The 23,949-nt window shown below is 41.0% G+C and overlaps 1 protein-coding gene across 2 annotated transcripts; it reads right to left on the minus strand.

Moving 5' to 3' along the window:
- LOC142858749 (flavin-containing monooxygenase 3) lies at window positions 1-23,751 on the minus strand. Of its 2 annotated transcripts, none has more exons than XM_075988435.1 (9): window positions 23,634-23,751; window positions 15,473-15,610; window positions 10,164-10,352; window positions 9,388-9,550; window positions 8,588-8,730; window positions 5,541-5,740; window positions 2,947-3,302; window positions 1,394-1,466; window positions 1-716 (listed from the first exon to the last, which is right to left on the minus strand). In XM_075988435.1, the coding sequence occupies exons 2-9, from the start codon at window positions 15,602-15,604 to the stop codon at window positions 374-376; spliced, it is 1,599 nt and encodes a 532-aa protein (XP_075844550.1). In that variant the 5' UTR covers window positions 15,605-15,610; window positions 23,634-23,751; the 3' UTR covers window positions 1-373. The 2 variants fall into 2 exon arrangements, with proteins under 2 accessions (XP_075844550.1, XP_075844549.1); XM_075988434.1 differs by lacking the exon at window positions 23,634-23,751 and adding an exon at window positions 16,713-16,767.
- Window positions 23,752-23,949: the final 198 nt, after the last annotated feature.

Raw genomic sequence — 23,949 nt, forward strand, 5'->3', positions numbered from 1 at the left:
TATTCTAAATGTTCTATTTTATTCACTGTTTATTTTTGAAGTTTCTTCTTTCAAGCATCGTTTAAGAGAGAAAAGGCACCACTTCCAAGAGTTTCAGGAAATGATTCAAGAAGGACATAAAAACATAGTTCCCATTTTTAAGTGTTAGTGGAACTGAAAGAGGCCTGACTCATGCCCCCTGAAGACCAACAAGATTCTGAAAGTGGCTTATGTAGGCCAGAGCAACACTGTCTTGCTTTCTAATTAATGCCTAGAGTCCTGCCAAGTGATCTTGAACAGGAAAGGGAGAGGTATGAGAATCTTCATTTTTAAATAGCAAAATTTCTGCCCAGTTACTGTCAGTGACTATCAGAAATTCTAGAGAAAACTGCGATCAGATCAACACAAGGAAAAGAGCAATGAGCAGAATAGGAAGAGAGAGGAGCCTGAGCAAATAGAGGTATAAGCAAGGCTTCCGAACACCACCAACGACACGTGTGTTCATAGGCTTCAGTGACCGGTCCCACTGGGTTAGGATGGCGTTCCTGGCTCCTGACCACTTCCCTGGACCTTCCAACCGGAACTGGTAGGGGCTGCAAGGGCCAAAGAACACTTCTATGGCCAACCTGGGATCCTTGAGAAACAGCTGTCGGATATTGGGCTTTGCTCCAATAAAGGAGGCCAGTTCATCCATGTAAACAATGTAATCCGTCTGAATGGTCTGAGTGCTGCCAAACCTAGAGATGGAGAGAAGGGACTCCTGTGATACCCGGGCTTTGCGGAAGCAAGAAGAGAAAAAGCAGCTCACATCTTCCTATCGGGGCAGTCATATTCTCTTGTGTTATCGAGGGAATTATTTCATATCGCATTTGGAAATAAATCCCCCAACACTACCCAGCAGTGGAGAACGATAGTTGTCTCTTGCTCAAGCCAAGTTCCTCATTCACAGCCCCCAAGCTAATTAGTGGCAGACCAGGGATGGAGTCCAGTTTTCCATGCTAATTCTCCTGCTGCTGGTCCTTTTCATTTAAAGCGTCCACTTGAAGGATCATCCACCCTGAGAAGGGTTTCTGAGAACAGACCTCTGCTTTCATTTGTGTCCCCAATTATTTCGAGTCCATCACTTTCATTTGTCCTTTCTGCGATGGACTGCTAAAGGCAGGGATAAAGGGGACACTACAATGAGGTTCCTCACTCTTACTGCTGAGTCTGCACCTTGCACCTAGTAGGACCCAGTGCAAGGGCAGGCGAGAAGGTCTCCGCTCTTAGATGGAAGAATGGGGCCCATTAAGTCTGTTAACTTCATGAAGGATCATTTAAGACAAAATCAGTTTCAATTATTGAGAAATTCTGATTTTTTTCTAGGCAAATCCTGGATCTACATTATAATAGATCTACCGCATAAAACTCTTACCATTTGAGCTTTTTACCCATTTTCTCATCAATATCATCCATCATGTCTTTAACAGAAGGCAACATGCAAGTTCCTGAAAAAGAAGGAAGGGCAGAATAGTTTAATGAATCCAGAGTAGGAGTAGCCCAGTGTTTTTCGGTCTCAGTGAATTGTGAGTCACATTGTATTTTCAGTTTTAGAAGTGTTTATTAGTGTGTGTGTGTGTGTGTGTGTGTGTGCGTGTGCGTGTGCGTGTGTGTGTGTGTGTGCGTGTGCGTGTGCGTGTGTGTGTGTGCGTGTGTGTGGTCAGAGAACAACTTGTGGGAATTAGTTTTATCTTTCTACCATGTGGTCTCAGAATGGAGCCCAGGTTTGTCAGTCCTGCCATCAAGCGCCCGTGTCGACCATCTCTCCAGTTCTCCTTTTTGTTTTACTTTTTTCCTTATTTTTATTTTCTCAGAGCCAAAGTTAAAACTCTTGTCCTCACAGAGAGTTAGTGACCTCCCTTTATGGTGGGATCTGAGGGCTGAGAGAGTGCTGCTGCTTTGCTGGAGTCACTTAGCCCTCTGAAGCCACATCCAATCTCTGCCTAGGCAGGGAGAGACAAAGGCAGAGGCAGAGAGGCCACTGCTGAGTAGGAACATGTGGATATGGTGGAAGTCTGGTGGCTCAGGTTATACAGGGACATGCATACTCATTTAAGCTTCCACAGGAAAGGGAGACTGAGCTCCAGCGAGCCAGGGTAGTACTAGAAGCCTTAGTTATGGCTTCAAAAGGAGCCCACTTTGCTAAAACATCCTCATGGAGAAGTTTCATAAATTAAGATTTAAGTAAACATTGCTCAATATACTTCGACATCTCTGTTTTTTCTTTAATTAAGGCTCCACTTGTTTCTATGGACCACGGCTGTCCACAGCTATCCCCCTTCATTCAGATGTCACCATGACTCTGATCTCAGCTCTGCTACCGACGCTGGCTGACTTCCTTACCTAATCAAGTCTGTTGTTTCCTTTTCCTTTTGAAAATATGAATAACATGTACTCTTGTACCTTAGAAATTAAACATCTCTTACATCTTGTACTTCCCATCTCTAATCAAGCACTGCTTGTCCTTAACAAGCACAGTTCAGAGAAGAACTCAGCCCAGAAGACCCATTGCCTTCCCAGAGTGTGTGCTATTCCTGGCTGCAGGTATCTGTGTCTAGCTGAAGATTTGCCTGGAATTATCTTTCCCCATCACCCTTTCAAGCAATGTAATTCTATCCCATTTGAAATCACACTTTCATAATATTGTCATGCAGCAAGGGCCAAGAACTCTTGGAGTTCTTGTCTATTGAATGATCTCAGGTAATTGTCAGCTCCCAGGAATCATAAGTAGCAAAAATCTCCAATAATATTGTAGTATTGCCCATGATAACCCAGTGACACACATTTCAAATTGCTCAAGGAGTACCCTGCCAATGGGAATGGAGTTACAGATTCTCAAAGTTGGACGGGTCTCTTAATTAGGATTTTTGCTCTGACTCTGAAAGAATTCTCATTAGCATCCATCGGGGAACTGTTTGGCCCACTTACCCCTTATTACTTGTGCAGCCCAGCGTGCCTGGAGGTCAGTTGTGGGGATGGCAGCACCAAGGGACTGGACAAGGCCAATCACCGCCATGGTTGGTTTCTCCAGCTGAGGAGGGAAGATGCCTTTGTACAAGGTGACCTCATTGTTTCTGCTTTTGATGATGGAGTCATCCAGGAAGGGATAGGCATAACCGTAGCCTGTTGCGAAGATGACACAGTCAATGTCCTCAAACACGGTCCCATCCTCAAACACAGCGGAGGTCTCTGTGAACTCCTTCACGTTAGGCTTGATGGACACGGTGCCACACAGGATGCGTGCTGGGAGCTCATCATTGAACACGGGTTCTTTCCTGAGAGTTCTATATGGACGGAAGAGACTGGTCATTGTAACAGTGACATGTCCCCCTTGTCTTAGTCTCTGTACAGATGGTGAAGGAAGGAACAAGATGATCAAAAGATTTTCCTGAGCTATGGAATATTGCTAATGCATGAGAAGAATAAAACTGATGTGAGGCCATATAGGAGGTAAGAGAAGTTACTAGCAAAGTCTATGCCAAGAAAAATTCTAATGTAAGGCACCTGGTATCTAAAGCCTTATTGCTTCCTATGAGAAGGTTCAGTCCTTTTAAATTCCCAATACCTCACTTTTCTCTTCTGAAATGACACTGTCCTCTATCTTAGGCCACAGTGAGATCTGAATAGTATGAGAAATTTTGTAGTCTGTAGCACAGATAAAGCGCTAACAGTGTCAATGTCTATTCTTATATTCCAAACTGGCCATAGTAAGATAGACTTGGGAAGGTAAAGGAATACATAAGAGGGCTACCCCTAACAAAGAAAAAGATAGGATCTCCTGAGTAAATTGGGAGCATGGGGACCATGGGAGAGGGTAGAAGGGGAGGGGAAGAGGAAGAGAGGGGAGCAGAGAAAAATATATAACTCAATAAAAACAATAAAAAGGGAGGAGAGGGCTATCCCTGGGCTTTCACTGAGCAGTGAAATGTGAGCCATACTAAGTAATTGCACCACTTAGGCCAAAGAAGGTGCACCTGGGAACTTATGTAAGGGGAGAACAGTTTGAAGCACTGGCACCTGGAGATCTGAAGCGATCCATTGTTTTGATCAGGAAAATCTTCATGCATGCAGAGTATTCTGAAGTTGCCAATAAATTCGAATATCATGTAAGGAAAGGACTTTGTTATGTATGAGCAAGACAGTCAGGGGAAGAAGCTGAAGGAGGAGAAACTGAGACAATGAGATTAGGTGGAGCTCTGGTTGGAAAAGCGCTAGACTCAACTACACTTCTTCTCTGCCACTTGTATTAAACTCATTGTCACCCACCACTAAGCACCCCAGCCTCACTGAGATGGTGTTTGCCAAGGCTGTCAGAATGAAGCTGATGGGTTCAAGGGCCCCGCTCAGTTATTTTCCTGAACTTACTAGTACCTCTCGGCTTAGATGATTGTGTCCTCCCTCCTGAAGCACTGTCTGTCTTTAGAGATCACTTTTCCTTAGTGCCTTTCCTAACATGGCTACTCTCTCCTGGTGGTCCCTGTTGCTCTTCCCCACACGATTGCTGATAGTCTTTTTGCCCTCTGTGTCCACACTCATCCTTCAAGAGATGGCATGAAATTTAACTTAGCGTTTATGCCTAATTCTAGGACCCTACTGAAAACTGTCTTTGCGGCATTTCTATCCCCTTTGCCCGCACTGTATTCTCCACAACATACATCGCCATATAGCTTTCTACTAAGCATTTGTTGTATGTTTATGGCTACTAAGAGTGTACTCTAGTAGAACAGAATTCTGCTTGTTCTAGACCCTGATGTATGCCCAAACACTTAACTTGGTACCTGACACAGTAAACACTTCATTTATATTTGTTGAGTTAATGAATATGTAAGAAGAAATTTGGGATTTGTAGCCAATGTTGAAGTTGTTTTTTATGTAGTGGGCTTGAGGGAGTTGTAGAAAAATACTAAGGAGGAAGCAAGGAGTGCCAGAATTGTGTAGAACTGGTTCAATGAGAGCATTCTTTGCAGGGGTTGAGAAAAAGAGTACAACACAGGAAAGTGATTTTGTTAGCCTCCACTTTGCCACTAAGTGTGAGGTCACAGAGGAAGAGGATAAAGAACAAAAGACCTGGAATCAGCAGATGTGGATTATACTTCTACTTCCTGGATGTGGGACTTTGGTAACATTAGCAATTCTATCACACTTCAGTTTTCTCCTCTGAAAACCAGAACAAACACAGCTCTCTTAGTTGTTAGGGTACATGTCATAATATATGCCAGAGCCTAAAGCAGAGAATGGGTAAGACTCTGGTAATGTATGAAGTGCTTAAAACATGTTTATTTTTATTCCTGTTGCTATGGGATCTAACTGCTTCAGTATTACCTAACGCTCTAGACGTACAAATCTGGTAAGAAGGCTGTGTGGAAACCCTTCCCAATATTTGCAGTTCTTTATCCTTTGATACGTGTGATGTGATTACTTCATGAATGTCTTTTGATTTGTTTTGAGATTACAACACACACCAAGCGTTGTTGACATTGAAGTAAACGTTAGCAGGCACATCACGTTTTAGTCCACGTTACCCATTTAAAGGCATCAAGCCGTAGTTCTCATGCTTGAACCTTGCGTTCATCTGCCTCGTGTACCACCAGTCAGAGATGGCCGTGGGCAAGTTGTTCTTGAGGAAGGTTTGAAATCGAGTGATCACCAACATGTCCCAGGGGTAGCCGTCATCCCAGACCCTGCTCATCACCCAGGATCCACTTCTGGAGCTGATGATGACCTGAACAATACAAACGTTAAATGCAGCAAGTGTAGGGCGTATTGTAAGATGCCCTCTGCAGCTCCCTGTAGAAATGGGCTTACTACTCTTGCTCTTAGGTTTTTGTTTGTTTTGTTTTTGTTTTCTTTTGTGCCTGGAGGAAGTAAAAAACCCTCAGCTGTCAGTCCTCCTAAAGAATTGTTTTGATTAAAAAAGTAGGCTCCCCTCAGATCTTACTTCCTTTCTTGGTTTTCCAAATCCACTGATTGCCCACGTAGGTTCAGACCCTCATTTCAAATTAGTTCACATCCATAGGCCCTCAAAACTCAAGCATAAGGCAAAAGAAAGCCAGCTTTCCTTCCTGGGAGACGCGACTTCAAGGGCACTTTGAGACAAGCTTCCTCAGATTCCCTGCTGCTGCGGACAGGAACCAACTTACTTCAATCACGTCTTCCTAGCACAGCTGACCACCGGCATGACTCCCAGGGCTTATCCAACTACTGATAGCTACAAAGAAGTAATTACTATCCCCAAATAGGTATTGGTGTAAAATGAGGCAAGCAACTTGTGATCTGGACTATAGGCAGAAATCCTGGCCCTCCTACCTCTAAATGTTGTGACATAGGCAAGATTGCTTTAACTTCGTTAATCTTGTTTCCTTATAAACCAGAAAGAAACAGCATCTAAACTACTTCAGATTTGTATGAGGGTCAATTGAGCATGATAACCTGTGTCATATGACTGACATCATCTCGGATATAATGTGATTATTAAATGTCTCTTTTTTCCTCTTCTGCTAATTTGTAACACAGTGGATTTTAGGTTTCTTCTATTTATTTCTTCTTTTCTTGCTTTTTTTAAAATTATGCAATGCCATATAAGAGAAGCAAATTAGAGAAGAAATGTACCTTGAAAGCTTCAGAAATTGGGTTTCTTTCTTCTAATTCATTACATATGCAGACATAAATATCTTATCACCCTGGTTCATCGTATTGCTTGTAGTTCAATAACCTTAAATGGCATACTTTTACTTATGAAGAATTCACATTTTTTCAGCTCTTCGTTGAAGTGTTTGAAAAGATCACTTACTGGGGCTCCTACCTTTCTTCCTACCTCAGTTCAGAGTAGCTATCCAGTAGCTACTCTGTGCTCTTGGAATCTGAAGCTCCAAATTTTGCTTCTCTTAAGTCATCTCCCACTCAGATCTTAGGTTCCTTTGAGCTTTTTAAGAAGTTGCTAATGTGTTTGTCTTCAATTGCCTTTTTTCACCAAGAGGAAAAATAAGATTCAATGACCTTTTACCTACGGTTGAAGGCACTTACTTAGGTGGGAGTATTAAAGTACCTTGATGCACCATATCCGTTGTCGCTATTAAGAACCTTCTTTTCAGCTGTCAAACACACAGTACTGATTCCTGTCCTCATGTTTGATGTCATCCCCCATTCTAAGAACAGCTTATGTCTATATTTTAGGTTTATATTCGACTATATGGTTTATATTTCTCTTTCAAGAATGGGTTCAGGACCATCTCCTTTGTGATGCCTTGGATTCTACAGTCTTTTGGGCATTTAGGGACAGAGTCATGTTTTTTTCCTTCATTCCAGTGTTAGCTCTTATACTGGTGTCATGCATTCTGCTTATCTCTTGAGACTGTTATGTGTGTCTGTGTGTGCGAGTATGTGCATGTGCATGTGTGTGCGTGCACACGTGCATGTGCCTTTTGGCTAGACTTTATGAGCTTTTGAGAAGGAAGGCCACATGGTTAATTTCTTTGCTTGCCCCTGGTTGTCAAGTGTAGTGTGTGGAACACAGGCATAGGAATAATTTTTATGACATTTGTCCTGACATGATCTTTTGCATCTTGACTCTAATACTGTGGAGTGAAGCTAGAAGTATAATGGTGATGCTCAGGGGCCTATCAGAAAGCAATATTGGGGGTCTATGACATCTGGAAATAAGATCCCTGCCTTTTGGCTTCTGGAAAAGCAACCTTTAATGCATCTTTCGAAGGGAGATGACATTGGTTTAAATCATACCCTACATGGACCTTCATCCTTCCCTTCACACCCTTCTTTCCAGACCCATTGAGATGTAGCCAAGCGGCCTCTCATCAGTTTTTGAGATACCTTGTTTCTTTCTTCAAGACCCTCTGCTTGAAGATCTCTTTTGAGTCTGTGCCTTTCTCAACTTCTGGTTCTCTGCTTGTGTGTCATCATCTCCAGGAGTCTTTCCTGCCTCATGTGGAGTATGTCACCCTTATTAATGACATGAACCATGTGCTTTGCTTTCTTAGTACTTTCCACAATGATAATTTATGCATTAGAGCATTTACATAATTAGTATTGTGGCGTTCAAGAGTGAGGGGTACGTTTGCTTTGTTCAACATTCTTTCTCCAATTCCTATGCCAGTGCCTAGAAGAAGAATTAGCCACAGACTGAAGGCACGCATGAATGAGTGACTATGCAGCTCTCTGTTAATGTGGACTGGGTCGGGTTTTCACTCTGTAACAATCTCATTTCTAAACTAGTTCTCTTTTTATCTGCTTTATTGATGTGGAGTGCAGAAACCCAGAAGTATAAAACAACTTCTCTAGGAGTCTCGGTCATAGCTTTAACCTTGAGTCCACTCTAGTTTCAAAGAAATCCATCAGACACACACAAGGTATCAAATCCTTACTGGGTCAGAAACATCACTAGTGACACCTATACAGCTATTTCAAATCCTACTTGTTTGTTACCCAGGAAGCTGAGGTATATGAAATATTACTTGGCTAAAACATGCCGTTTGATTCCATAGCAGTTTTCAAAGGAGAAAATACCAGTTTTTGTCCCTTTAAGATTGTCTGTGGCGTGTGTGAGATATGGTACCTGTTGAGCTACGTGGCTGACTTCTGCAGCAATGTCACAGCCCGAGTTCCCCAGACCAATCACCAGGACTCGCTTTCCCTTCCACATCCCTGGTTCCTTATAGTCCCTGCTGTGGAAGCATTTGCCTTTAAAACGGTTTAAACCTGAGTAAAAAGAAAGAAGCATATGAATCAACTTGATTTCTATTAAAAGTCAAACAACTCTAGTGGTCACAAAATAAGAAAATTTAGTAACCCTAATATATTATAGAAAACAGAAATATACTTTAATTGGCCAGTTTGTAGTTTAATTAAAAAGATACTACTGCAGTTTGGGGAAGACTTGAATATATTCCCCAGAGGTACATGTGCCGCCAGCTTGGCGACAACTGGGAAGTAAAGCTGGTCATTGAGGGCATTGCCCTTGGCAAGGATGGTGGAGTGAGTTGTTACAGGAGAGCATTAACTGTCTGATTCCAACAAGAGCAAGCCTGGCTGTTGAATCCCTCCAGATGCCCTTCTCACCCTGTAACCTTTAGGTGCTGGACATGCCTAGTTCTTTTTCTAATTCTTAACCATACTGCGTTGCAATGCGGTGGGGTTGAGGTGGTGGTGGGCGGAGCTCGCTAGGTTGCTAGTACCATGCTGCTTACCTTTCCAGTGCCTGCAGTTATGAGCCAAGTCTCTTTCCTTTACAATGTCCTTTACTTTAATTGCCTGGTTTTCTGTTGCTCGCATTAGAAAGCAGACTAAAATAAACCTCACCGATACATTTATTCCTGACAGATGTGTAGGTGGTTTCCTCACTTTCAGCCGCCTTACCTGGAAAGGAGTCTTTTGGTAGATGGGGGTACACATGATGCCCAGAACAAATCATTATAGCATCAAAGACAGCTGTTTCTTTTTTACCATTCTTTTCAGTGGTAACTTCCCATTTGCCAGTAGTTGAGAAATCAGGACTTTTATTTATACTGGTTACAAATGTCTAAAGAATATAGAAAGAAAGCCTTCTTTAATATGCTAATGGTAGAATGGTTTTAAAATCATTTTATTAATAAGACACATCTTACGGAATTCAAAAGTCCCTCAGGAGAAATGAAAACATTAGATTGTATATGTATGTATGTGTAATACTTGTGTGTGTGTATTCTTTGCCTTGTTTTAAAATACTTTGTTTATTACAAATGGTTAAGCTTATGGGCCCACAAAAGTATGGCTTTCAATGCCTTCCACAAAAAGTTTAACTAATGTCCAGTTCTTATGTTTTTTCATTACATTACATTTCTTTTGGACACAAAGATTACTTAGAGAATGAGGTTTTAAATTTACAAACCCATGAGTATTTTGCATCTATTATTTTTGTTGCTGATTTCTAAGTTGGTGCCATTTTGATGTAAGAACTGTATGTGATCATGTTTTACGTATTTCTGACAGATTCATAAGAGAAAAATCATATTCACAAATTTACAATTAGTGAAATCAAGCAATTAAAAATGTTGGTTAAAGAAAGGGACCCTCTGGGAAAAAGTGGGACTTGAGCAACAGCCACGGACTTCCTCATTGCTATGTCTGACATTGCTTTGCTGACAGCATCTTACCTCAAACTGTATGTATTTTAGAAGGTTCTTTTCTTTGGCAAATGAAATGATGTATTCTTGGAGCTTGCTGTTATGCATGAAGTTGGGGAAGTCATCAGGATAGGGGAAGTCTGGGAAACACATCATTTCTTTGGAAGAGTTGGTAAAGACTGATCGGTAGATACTAGCCCTGCCCTCTTCTGCATGGTCCTGTGAACAGAATTTTCAGGCGGAAGGAGATCGGTAAGTGAGTATACAGCTCTTGTTCATATCCAGTTCCAAGTCATTACAGTAAGTTGAACTGGCCTTTACCCACTAGGGACTCTGATGATGTCTGTGACGCCTCTGGCTCTTACAATCCTTTGTCCCTCTCTTCTGCAGGATTCTTCAGGATTCCCCAGATTAATTTAGAAGTCACAGAGCTATGCTAGAATTGTAGAGGAGGTACCAAGTGATGATGAGAGAAGACGGGGAAGTTGAAGAAAAAGAGATAGCAAAGAGTAGATCAGGACGTTGTGGTCTGGTTCATCTGTAACCATACACTGGCTCTCTCTCTCTCTCTCTCTCTCTCTCTCTCTCTCTCTCTCTCTCACACACACACACACACACACACACACACACCACCACCACCACCACCACCACCAACAACAACAACAACAACAACAATAACAACAACACATGCCCCAAACAAACAAAATCTCACAGCAATTCAGAGTTAGATTTAACTCCTGTAGAATTTGCTTTAGGTGGCCTGGAGTTTCAAATGGCTTTCAAGTAACACTATAGAATAAAACTGGTGGAGGGCAATGACCAACAAAGTAGTTTCTATGGAAGATCACACTGTAGGGCCTGCTTGTTGCAGCTGCTGCCTCAATCAATATATGTGTGAAGTGAATTAAAGACACTAAATAAAAAGTAAATGTGTTTGCTAATGGGTAGGTTGTACCTGTGTGACCATGTGCATGTGTCCCCCATCATCTGTGTGTGTGTGCATGTGTGTCTGTGTAGGTCAGTCTCAGGTGTGTGTTCCTTAAGAGCCGTCCACTCACTGAGAAGGCTAGGCTGGCTAGTAAGAAGCTCCAGGAATCCTTCTGCTTCTGCCTCTGCCTCCCAGTGCTGGGATTACAAACTTGGCTTCTGAGACTTGAACTCAGATGCTCACACTTGCAAAGTAAGCAAGAAATTTAATGACTGAGCTAGATTCTCAGTCCAAGGCATTACAGGAAACTGAAAATTACTGTAAGGACCGTGAAAAGAGAGCTGAAACTTTACTTGGGTCTCTGAAAACACCAAGGTCGCGTGAGTGCTCTCTAGGTCTAGATGAATTATCTGTCATTCTCGGTAGCTCCATAAACAATACATCAGTAAGCTGTCTGGATTTGACCTTAAGTTTTGTGATGAAAGACTAAATTACAGGTCCTTATGGATAGCTGTTGAGTTTGTAGAGAAACATGCAGACAATTAGAATGTTCTCATTTGGTGTCATGTAATTTGAAGCTGACGGCTGAGCAGCTGATGTCCCTTTAGGAAACACTGGAATAGTACATCATGTCAGTCACTATCACTAGCATGATGGGAATTTGTTTATTGTCAAGAGACAGATTAGCAGGTGTATGCTTGTTTCAAAAAGGAATGTGACTTTGAACCAGGACCCGAGTTTTCTGCTGTTCATGCACCTGAGTCGTTTGTATGGGACTTTTGAGAAGGTGAAGGCATTTGTAGCTTCTGGTGAGTTTAGGAAGATTGATAAAAATGGTATTTCAAGGAGAGAGGAAAGAATAAGGAAGAAATTAATTCACACAGAGGCTCTCAACCTGAAAAATTCTCAATCTGAAATGTTTTGAGCACCAACATGGCAGGACAAGTAGAAAAATCCAGTTGTAGGTGGGACATCCATATAGACCCCTCTCTCTAAGACTCAGGGAACACTGTAGAAGTACAGGTCAAAAGGACATAAGAGCCAGAGGATGGAGAAGGGTGTTCTGAAAAGATGTCTTCTGAACATGATATGGATGTTGCACGCATGAACTCATAGCAGGTGTGGTTGCCTGCATGGGGCCTGCACAAGATCAAGGCAGTTATAAATTCGGACATAGACTGGGGAGGGGCTTCTCCAGCCCCACTCCAAGGTGAGGAACTATTGGCTATTGGGGAAGGATCTTTCTTCCTTTCTTTTCTCCTTCCTTTCTTCCTTCCTTCCTTCCTTCCTTCCTTCCTTCCTTCCTTCCTTCCTTTTTTCTTCCTTCGCTCCCTCCCCTTTTCTCTTTTCTTTCTCTTTTCTGTTTTTCAATACATTCTCACATCAGTTTCCCTTCCATCCTCTCCTCCCAGTACCCCCTACAACCTCCCCTCTCTCTCAGATCTACTCCTCTTTTTCCTTCAGAAAAGAGCAGACCTTCCAGTGATATCAACTGAACACAACAAACAAGATACAATAAGTCTAGGCACAAATCCTCATAAAGGACTGAGCAAAGCAACCCAGTAGGAGGAAAAATGGTCCCAAGAGCAGACAAAAGGGTCAGAGATATTTCCATTCCCTCTGTTAGGAGCTCCACAGAAATACCAAGCTAACCACCATAACATATATGCGGAGGACCTAGTGTACACCTATGCAGGCTGGAATTGCTTTTCTTATGGGATGTAGCTACTGGTAGATTACCCCAGCTCTGGTGGATGACCCACACCCATGAACAGACAGGCAGCACTAATTGAACTCAGTGAATTGTATACACACACACACACACACACACACACACACACACACACACACACACGACGTGAAATTGAGAAGGTAATTTTCTGGGAATGGGGAAAGGGAAATTGTATATTTAGTCATTGGGGGTGATTATGTGGTACATATGATCAAGATACACTTAATACATATATGAAATTTTCAAATAATAAATATCAGTAAAATATTTTGTGTGGAAAAGAGCCCATATAAATACACCCCCCCCACACACACACAAAGAGAGAGAGAGAGGGACAGAGAGAGAGAGAGAGCCTTTGTAAATGGATGACATTGTTCTGCATAAAGGGACTTTGTCAATAGTGTATATCTTTATAGAGCACAGTGCCCTCCCACACTCCCAACATTACTTCGTTAATTGTACTACCATGTAGACTGTGATAAAATAACATCATATACATGTAGGCATTGCATAGCAGCTACGCCAGAGTATTTAGAAATTGTATCTTTTAAAACATTAAAAGTATGCTGACTAACATAGAATTAGTGTGCATATTTTGAGGCACAATCTGATGTTTCAATGCATAGGTACAATACATATTGACCAGATTAAGGAAATGGGTTTCTATCCCTTGTCATCCTGTTGTACTTGGAGTGCTTGGGTGATTCTCTTGTAGTTATTCAAAATGACTTAATTGGTTACTATACACTATAATATATAGAGCATATTACTTTAGTCTACCTGTGCTTGGGTGCCTGTTATCTAATTTCCCAGTGTCTTCCCCATATCTTACCTTCCCCAGGCTTTAGTATGCACTACTCCACATTCAACTACTTTGGAATACATTTTTTTTTCATTTAACACAATGACTTCCATTTTTATCTGTTTCCCTGAAAATAATAAGGTATTATTCTTCTTCAGGTTAAGCACTATCCATTCAGACCGTGTGCCACGCTTGCTTCGTCCATTCGCTCCATTTGCCTATTGTATCTTGAGCTTCTGGGGCCATAGCCATTTCCTTTTTGGCCTGTATTAATGTCTGGAAGTGCTTCCCCTATTTTCTTCCAGTAATTCTATTGTTCTGGATCTTACAGTTAGGTCTTTAATGTGTCTTTGCTTTATTTTTGAGTGTGCGAGAGGTATAGGGGTCAAGTTTTAACCTTCCGTTCATGAATATCCTGTTTTTCCAGTACCATTTTCCAAAGAGGTTACCTTTTTTTTCTAGTGAGATTAAAAAAAATCATAAAAGGAATCTCATTCATAATTGGCACAAAACTGCAAAGAAGCTGGGCAAAGTGGTACACATCTCTAATCCCAGCATTTGGGAGGCAGAGGTAGGCAGAGCTCTGTGAGTTTGAGTCCAACCTTGTCTACAGAGTGAGTTTCCAGACAGCTAGGCCAGGGCTATGTAGAGAGACCCTATTTCAAACAAACAAACAATGACAACAAGAAGAACAGAAAAAACACCCTTTTCAAAAACAAAAAAAAAATTACAAAGGAGTAAGTTTAATCAAGAAGTGAAAGACTTTTCAATGAAAATTATAAAACCCTGATGAAAGAAATTAAGGTAGACCTCACCAAATGGAGATGACTGTGATGTTGACGGGCGGAAGGAACTGATGTCACTATGCTCACACTACCCTAGTTATTTACAGGCTCAATGCAGATTATTGTTCAGTCTACCAACATACCAATGCTATTCTTCACAAAACTAGTGAAAAATGTCCTGAAATTCCTTTGGAAGTACAGAAGACTCCAAATAGACACAATACACTTGAACTAAACCAAACCAAAGCAGTATAAAGAAACAAACAAAAACCCCAAAGCTGGAAGTAATCACATCAACTGACTCCGAAATATAATACAAAGCTCCAGAAACCAAAACATCACGGTATTGGCATAAAAACAGACACATAGACTAGTGGAACAGAATACAGAGCCTAGAAATAACTTAATACATTTGTAGCCAACTCATTATTGACCAGATTCACCTGGGAAATTGAAATTTGGGATTGCTAAAATGACCTTTGGTGACCTCACATTTAAAGCATTTCTTTATTTTTGTGTGACAAAAGTATACACATTCAAGAGCATGCTGAGGCCAGAAGTTGACACTGGAAGTCTTTTTCCTTCACTTTCCACTTTCTTTTTTATGGTCTTTCCCTGAACATGAGCTCACCGATTTGGCTAGACTGGTCAAGCAGCCTTAGGTATCAGCATGGCTTTGCCTCACAACATAGGACCACAGATGTGAGCTGCTACACCTGACACCTCGGTGTTTCCTGGGGATCCAAACGCAGATCCTCATGCTCACGGGGCTAAGCTCTTTACTCCCAGACCTGCCTGGTGGCTTTTAAACAGGAAGATATATATCTCTCTTATAAAATGTACCTAGTATTGGACTATGGGTTTTATTCTTCAAGTGACTCTTACTCGTGATTAATCAGAGGTGAGTTCTGTACACAAACGAACTTGCTAAGACACCTGGTTTTCTGCTAAGTTGCAAAGAGCTTATTTCAGACCTGCTTCTGTTATTGCATTTTGTGGACTCCAATACTGCTAGGAGTCACAGCTGCCCCCTAGGCAGGCCTGGAGCCTCCTCCTCCGCTTTTCTTTCTGTTGCACAGATGCCCCACTCACTGAGAATTTCCACAGGCCCCCAACATCATTGCTCCTCTCAAAGCAGGTGGGCTCCAGTCCCTCCTCCAGACAGCTCCTGATGGAGGCCAGGCCACTGACGCCTGCTCCGATGATGGCCACTCTCTTCTTCATGGGTGCCTGTGGAGAGGTGCAGAGATCATTTCTGAGACCTTACTTTGCTGTTTACTTTTGGCTTAATGAGAAATTTTGCTTTCGCACGCATGATAGCATTTCCAAAGTACTCCAGAACTCCTGTTAGTCATCAAAGCACTTCCTGATTCTTTGCAAAAAAAAGCAGCCTAACAGTCACCAGGAACCTTGAGATTTGTGATGTGAATCTCTAGCATTGCCTGTGGTAAACTTACATTTAAAGTGTTTATTGTGTGTGTGGGGGGGGGGGGCAGGTACGTCCACACAAATGCACAAGCATGTGAAGGCAAAATGTATTAAGCATTTTGTTTTCAGTCAGCTCCCTAAATTAAGAGATTCATAGCTAAACTATATGAACATTCACTCACACCACACATTCACAGGTATGTTCTAGGCACACACATTTTGACACAAGTGTTTATATGTGGATAAAACAAACTAAGATGTATGCATAGATGTATGATGGCCTCTCTGTGAGAGAGGGTTGATTTCATGACCATCAGCAGATGCTCAGGTTCCTTCTATGAAAGCCAGGGATTTTGGTCTAGCTTATGGAATCCTCCTGCATCCTTCAATTCATCTCTGGGTTATTTGTAATTTATGAATAGACATAAGGAAAGCCTGTATATCTATTTTACTTGACATAAGACTGAGAACACCCAGACCTCAATAAGTCAGATAGTCAGTCCTTTTCCTTCCTTAACAAAAGTTAAGTCATTGCCTTACAACATCTTCCCCTTATCATTCATTCTCAACTCTGTTCTCTTCCAAGAACACTATGCTTCCTAATCTTTTCCTATCTGTAGGTTCTACCACCACTTCTCTATTTTTCTTTTTAGGTAAAATTCCACAGCTCTGCAAACAAACAAAATACTTTTTTGTATGATTAGATGATTAGAATCATGTTCTAGGACATCCAGGAAAAATAAAACCCAAACCACTTCCCAAATGGCATGCCATGTTCATTCTGTACACAGTGAATGCAAAGCCACACAACTCCACTCAACCCTCCACCCTCCTCCATAGTCCTCTTTCATCCACCTCCCAGATGCTCCCTCCCCAGTCCTTTGCAATAGCTTTCTTTTCCCACCTTTTCCTTGTCTTCCTTTCTTCTGTGTGTCTAAGCTCTGAGTCTTCTGCAACGTCTGAAAGAGATGTGGGGCACCTGATGGCAAGGGAGGTGGTTATTGGAATAGGAAGGAGGAGCTTCTCTTAAAGGGATAATCCTTGGTCCAGTAGTAAGTGAACACACACTCCAGCTCCTGTAATGTTCAGGTCTCTGGGGCCACCTTTCTAGTCACCCAGACCTGCTTTCTTGTTAGCTGTTAGCAGCAGTTAGCAATCCCCAGAGTCACCTGGGAGGTGGCAACTTCTCCAAGCCTCTATGGTTTTTGAGTCTATTTCCTTATGTGTAATCACAAAGCTTACCTTATTTTTCTTATTTGTAGGTCTTTTAGGGTAGCCTATAATAACCTTCCAAGTTCTATAGAAAACTCCAATTAATCACAATTGGAAAAAGGCAGGCCAATATCAAAGATAGCTTTTCTATGCTACGAAAAAATAATCTTTAGCTTGCTAGTCACAGATATAGCAAGTCAGTCAGAGCTGGGTCATGGACTTTAGAAAGATTGTATTATTCAAATGAATCTCATTGAGGATGTTGTGGGTCTTCTTCGAGAACTTCCTTAGCATCTTCAAAGTTAAAATCTGCAATTGTATTCCATAGGGAGGAGTTTATAAGTAAAAGTGCCTCTTGCTATTGCAATTTACCTTCCTAATGGACCTCTAGTAGGAAGAGGTGTCCCTTGTACTCTACCTGCTCAGAAGGGAAGAGACTTCCAAGCAGGCAAAGACCTGCCAGGAGATAGTGCCCATTCTTCAAGACCATCACTGAGTTGTCACCTTCACCAGTAAACCTGTCTGCCTACTTACAAACGTAGGTCTCAGTATCTGAAACTGCCTACCACTTGGCCAAAATGGGATAGAGACATATGTTCAGAGCCATGGGAGAGTGTTCTATGAAGGAGCCAATAAGTCAACAGAGTCAAGCTCAACTCTCCAGAAGGCAGTGAAGAATAAGCTAGCATTCAAGTGTACTTCCCACTTTCTCTTCCATTAGGTTCAGTGTGGTTGGTTTTATGTTTAGGCCTTTGATTCACCTGAACTTGAGTATTGTGCATGGTGATAGATATGGATCTATTTTTATTCTTCTATGTATTGGTATCAAGTTATGCCAGCTCCATTTGCTGAATATGCTTTCTTTTTTCCATTGTATATTTTTAGCTTCTTTGTCAAACATCAACTACTCATAAGTGTGTAGCTTTATATTCTGGGTCTTCAATTCAATTCCATTGGTCCTCCTGTCTGTTTTTATTACTGTAGCTCTACATTAGAGTTTGAAGTCTGGGATTGTGATGCCTCCAAAAGTTCTTTTGTTGTACAGGATTATTTTGGCTGTCTTGGTTTTTTTTTTGTTTTTCCATATGAAGTTGAGCATTGTTCTTTTGAGGTCTGTGAATAATTTTTCTAGGATTTTGATGAACATTGCATTGAAAGAGACCACTTCCCAAATATAACCCCAGTAGCACAGACACTGAGAGAAACAATTAATAAATGGGACCTCCTGAAACCGAGAAGCTTCTGTAAAGCAAAGGAAATGGTCATTAAGACAAAATGGTAGCCTACAGAATGGGGAAAGATCTTCGCCAACACCACATCAGACAGAGGACTGATCTCCAAAATATACAAAGAACACAAGAAATTTGTCATCAAAAGAACAAAGAATCCAATAAAAAATGGGGTACAGACATAAACAGAGAAGTCCCAACAGACAAATCTCAAAGGGCTGAAAGACACTTAAGAAATGCTCAACATTCGTAGCCATCAGAGAAATGCAAATCAGAACAACTCTGAGATTCCATCTTACACATGTCAGAATGGCCAAGATCAAAAACAATGATGACAGCTTATGTTGGAGATAATGTGGAGTAAGAGGAACACTCCTTCATTGCTGGTGGGAGTACAAACTGGTACAGCTGCTTTGGAAATCAGTATGACTATTTATCAGAAAATTAAGAAACAATCTACTTCAAGACCCAGCAATGCCACTGTTGAGAATGTAACCAAAAGATGCTCAATCATACCTCAAGTGCATGTGCTGAACTATGTTCCTAGCAGCATTATTTGTAATTGCCAGTGTTGACAGAGGGTTCTGTTCTACCCTATCCCACAGTCATTCAGTCCCAAAAAACACACACAGAGGTCTACATTAATTATAAACTGGTTAGCCTATTAGTTCAGGCCTCTTATTAACTCTTACATTCTACATTAAGCCATAATTGTTGTCTGTGTTAGCCACGTGGCTTGGTACCTTTTATCAGTTAGGCATTCTCATCTTGCTTCCTCTGCATTTGGGTTACACCTGCAGACTGAGCCTTTTCTCTTCCCAAAATTCTCCTGTTCTTGTTGCCCCACCCATACTTCCTGCTTGGCCACTGGCCAGTCAGTATTTTATTAAAATTCAAGTAACAAATCTTCACAGGGTATAAGACCATTGTCCCACAGCAAGCCAGAACCGGGAAACAACCTAGATGCCCCTCAACTGAAGAATAGGTAAAGAAAATTGATGTAGGTAGGTCTTATATGTGTTACTTTCATTGGTCAAATAAAGAGACTGCCTTGGTCTTTGATAGGACAGCAGCTTAGATAGGCAGAGTAGACAGAACAGAATGCTGGGAGAAAGAAGCAGAGTCAGGCAGATGCCATGGAGCCAGCCGCTGGGTCAGACATGCTGAATCTTTCCCGGTAAGCCATGACCCCATGGTGATACACAGATTATTAGATATGGGTTAAACAAATATGTAAGAGTTAGCCAATAGAGGCTAGAGCTAATGGGCCAGGCAGTATTTAAATGTATACAATTTGTGTGTTGTTATTTCGGGGCATAAGCTAGTCATGCGTCCGGGAGCTGGCGGCAGGAATGCAGCCCGCTGTTCCTTCTACAGAAAATGTGGTACATTTACACAAGGAGTACTATAACAGCAATAAATAAAATAAATGACCTCTTGAAATTTGCAGGCAAACAGATGGACCTAGAAAAAAACCAATATTGAATGAGGTAACCCAAATCCAGAAAGACAAATATAATATGTATTCACTCATAAGTATGTTTTAGACATAAAGCAAAGAAAAACCAGCCTACAGGCCACAACTCCAGAGAACCTAGACAACAGTGAAGACCATAAGGGAGACATACATGACTCTACCTAGGAAGGAGAAAAAAACAAGATCGCCTGAGTAAATTGGGAGCTTGGTGGTCACTGGAGAGAGTAGAAGGGGAGAGGGGAGTTGAGAAAAATGTATAGCTCAAAAAATGTGATAGGAAAAATGTTGTGCTAATAACAACAATTAAAATGTGCATATTGTAAACAGAAAAGTAAAAATAAGCTAGCACTTAAAACCATTTATGAAACTTGGTTAGTTATCTAACTTCAACTGAAGCCTTTTGAAAAAGTTATTTTATAAGCCTTATTTTCTGTAAGTAATCTAATGCATATATCTTTAATTGTCATTTTATTCAAGTATTTATAATTCTGCAAAATTGAGACTTAGGTTGTTGAATATGTATTTTCCAAAAGAGTCATCCCAGTGTGAGCAAGGTCACAAAACACCTCACAGTCTAGAATAGGTGGAAACAATTGAAAGTGACTTTGTATAATGACAGGTATGGGTGGAAAGACAGATGTATGGGCAGTGTCAGGTCATGTTTAAAAGTAACTGCAGAATAATGACCATTTGTCAGCATACTTGAGTTTTAAAGAAGCACTGGCTTCGAAAAGGAGGTGAATTAGGTAGAGATACAAATATCGTATTTCAGTTGACACGGCTCGTCACATGTGTTTAAATAACCTCTGAACGGCACAACACACTGTGCTTGTGACTGGGGCATGCTCACTGTGCACACCACTCTGCCGACTTTCCCTACCAACTGCACTCCTCCTGTTCATATAATCCCTCCTCCCTCTTGGCAGGACTACCTTACCTCTATGATGGCAGGGTGGTCACCAATCTGATGATAGGAAAAGGCTATTTCAGGCCCGGTCTCCACTAATGTTAGTAGTCTTAGGTGGGGGGGGGGCATCCTTGTAGATTTCTGAGAATTTCCCTGGTGGTTCTCTCTATCAAGATCTCTCTTCCATTGCTCTCCCACTCCATCCCTTCCACAACTGCACCAACCCATTCCCTCATGTTTTCATCCCTTATCCCCCCTTTTACTGACCCTGCCCCAAGTTTATCCAGGAAATCACATCTGTATCCCCTTCCCAGGCCAGTCCATGTGTCCCTCTTAGGGTCCTCCTTACTACTTAGCTTCTCTGGACCTGTGGATTGTGGTCTGGCTATCCTTTATTTCACATCTAGTATCCACTTATGAGTGACTACATACCGTGTTTGTCTTCTGGGTCTGGGTTACCTCACTCAAGATGATATTTTCTAGTTCTATCAGTTTGCCTGCAGATTTCATGATGTCATTGTTTTTTACAGCTAAGTAATACTCCATTGTATAAAGGTACCACACTTTATTTATCTATCGGTTGAGGGGCATCTATATTGTTTCCAGGTTCTGCCAAACCACACTCTTATGTTTTAAATTTTATACTAGAATTAGAAGACAATGGTCCACTGTTCTATTATTACAGTGCCCTTTTTACTACTTATTCATGTGTTACCAGTGTAATTTCATATCATTTCTGAGTTTTTTATTTCAACTGGAAAGTTCTCATTGCATTTTAAAACATAAGGTAGGCCTAGTGATAAGCTAGTAGTATTTCCTTTTTCATGTAGTGTTTTATTATCCTGAAAAAAATTCCCCTTTCAGCACTTAGAAAAGTGATACCCTACAGCCTCTGCTGATAAATCTACTGAAATCCTTGTGGTGGTTTCATTGCAAGTGATGAGTCTCTCTATGTTGTTGATATTTTCAAAACCATGTGTCTGCCTTTGGCAAATGTTTATTGTTTGAGAAATGAAGGCCGGGCGGTGGTGGCGCATGCCTTTAATCCCAGCACTCGGGAGGCAGAGGCAGGCAGATCTCTGGGAGTTCGAGGCCAGCCTGGTCTACAAGAGCTAGTTCCAGGACGGGCACCATAGCTGCAGAGAAACCCTGTCTCGAAAAAGAGAAATGAATAGATTATTTAATTGTTTAAGGTGGTCTATGGGTGCTAAAAAGCTATAATGTGGGTATTACAGCTGTAATAGATGTCTTCGAAAAATCTTAGATAACATGAAAGCAGACACAAGTTGCACAAATGGCTATTACATTTTCAATGTCATAAAGAGCAATTATTAAAAAATTCTTTTAAATACGTATGCAAGCAATATAAGCATAGCTATACAATCTAAAATAAACTTCTACTAAGGAAAAAATATGGATGCATGTATACATTAAGTAGTTGGCATGCTTTATCCTGTTGAGCATGGGATCAATGTGTGAGTGGATGAAAGAGCCAAGATTAAACAACAGTCAAATGAATAAACAGTGTAAAACACAAACAACTTTTTCTCACTGGGAAAAACAGGACAAAATGTTCTAGAACATAGATGATGATATTACGCATTTTGTTCTGGAGCTAACAAGCCAGTGCAAATTTGAACATGTGTTTAAAACAAGGTCAGGCTGCGGTTTGTGATTTTTGGTTGTCGAGTGCATTGTTGAGCAATACTGTGTTGAGAGCTGGATCCAAGCACAGGGCCCGTGGGCTTCCTTCACTCACTATCCTCTGCCAAGGGTTAAGGTGACTTGTTCTCACATTGCAAGTGTAACTCCATCTCACAGTTCCTACCTAAAGCTTCCACAGTTGTTTCTGAGGTGACAGAGAGACTGATGTCACCAGGATGACAGCCATCATCAGAGCCTTCTTAAGCGAAAGCCCCGTGGAATGAAAAAGTTTCCATTGTTACTTAGCAGATTTCTTGTATTGGTTGGGCTTGGCTTGGTGGCCAAGATAAACTACTGGGTTACAGACCATACGAGCTGGAACTGGGATTAGGAGCAGGGACATAGTTCAGAGTTCAGCCCAGAGCTCTTGGCTGTTCTGTTCCTACATTCTACATGTGGGGCCTGACAGTGCAGCCAGGAACATTCCATAAGGCTAGCAGGAAGCAGAGTTGGAGCTTTTTGAGCTAATGTTAGCTCAAGAGTCACAGCAGACAATTAAATAAGACCTTTACTTTGAATCATATAATTGTTTAGGATTAAATTTTAGGATTAAAATTTTAATTAATATCACTAGATACCTTGGGCAGGACAATTTTTCATTTTATTGGCCTATTCTTGGGACTTTTTGGATATTTAACCCTCTTGGAATATAGTTGCTGATAAATGTCAACTATGCCTGCCTAGCATTAGAAAAACAGAAAAAAAATAAGCCCTTGTGTCTACCATTATCAGCTATTCCAATAAAGAAGTTTCAGTATCACTGAGAACTATATACAGGGCAACTATGTTTTTATATTTAGACGAACAACAACAGCAACAACAAAAAGAAGGACCTTAAATGATTTATTCAAATTGTGGCTTACTAGTTCAACACATATTTCAAGAACATGTGTTATGTGTCAAACGCTGAAGGAGGTAGTGAGGACAAAGAGATTTATAAAATCCAGAAAAGACAGACATAAACAATTATTGTCCCTATAACACTTATGAGCACATGTATACACACAGACACATTTTTAATTATTAACATAGTAAATAATTGTCTACACTATACCAGGTAATGTTCTAAGAATCACGCATACCTTCAAGTACACATAGTCAAGTGCGCTCCACATTGTTTTCCCTAGCCCTAACTTTCTGATAACAATATTTTATATTTAAAACATAAGTCTGAGTTATTAGTCCCAACCCTAGGCTGCCATTTAAAAGAGAAAAAATATCATTTATTGACTTATAAGTAGTTTAAAAATTATTTATACAGGCTATCATTTAAAAGATAAAAGACTTTGAAATTACCTTAAAAAGTTCAGAGTTTATGAAAATACTGCATGTTGGAATGGAAATGCTGGGGTAGCTTTTTTTTACTGTGGCCCTCACTGCCGATGAAACAAGTCGATGTAAAGAACAGAGTGCAAGGGTTGAGGAAGTCCTGGTACTTTGTACGTTTGTGAACTGGATTTTCTGGCTTGGCTTCTGAAGGTACTGGAAGATATTCAACTGCTCTTTGATCCTTTCCTTTGAGAACAGAAAGCACCACGGTTAATCATGTAACTCAGCTTCTTCTGATGCTGGAGTTGAAGCTGTGATATTATCTCTAGTTTGCGGTCAAATG

Source organism: Microtus pennsylvanicus, chromosome 10 (genome assembly GCF_037038515.1).
Source record: "Microtus pennsylvanicus isolate mMicPen1 chromosome 10, mMicPen1.hap1, whole genome shotgun sequence".
Lineage (NCBI taxonomy): Eukaryota > Metazoa > Chordata > Mammalia > Rodentia > Cricetidae > Microtus > Microtus pennsylvanicus.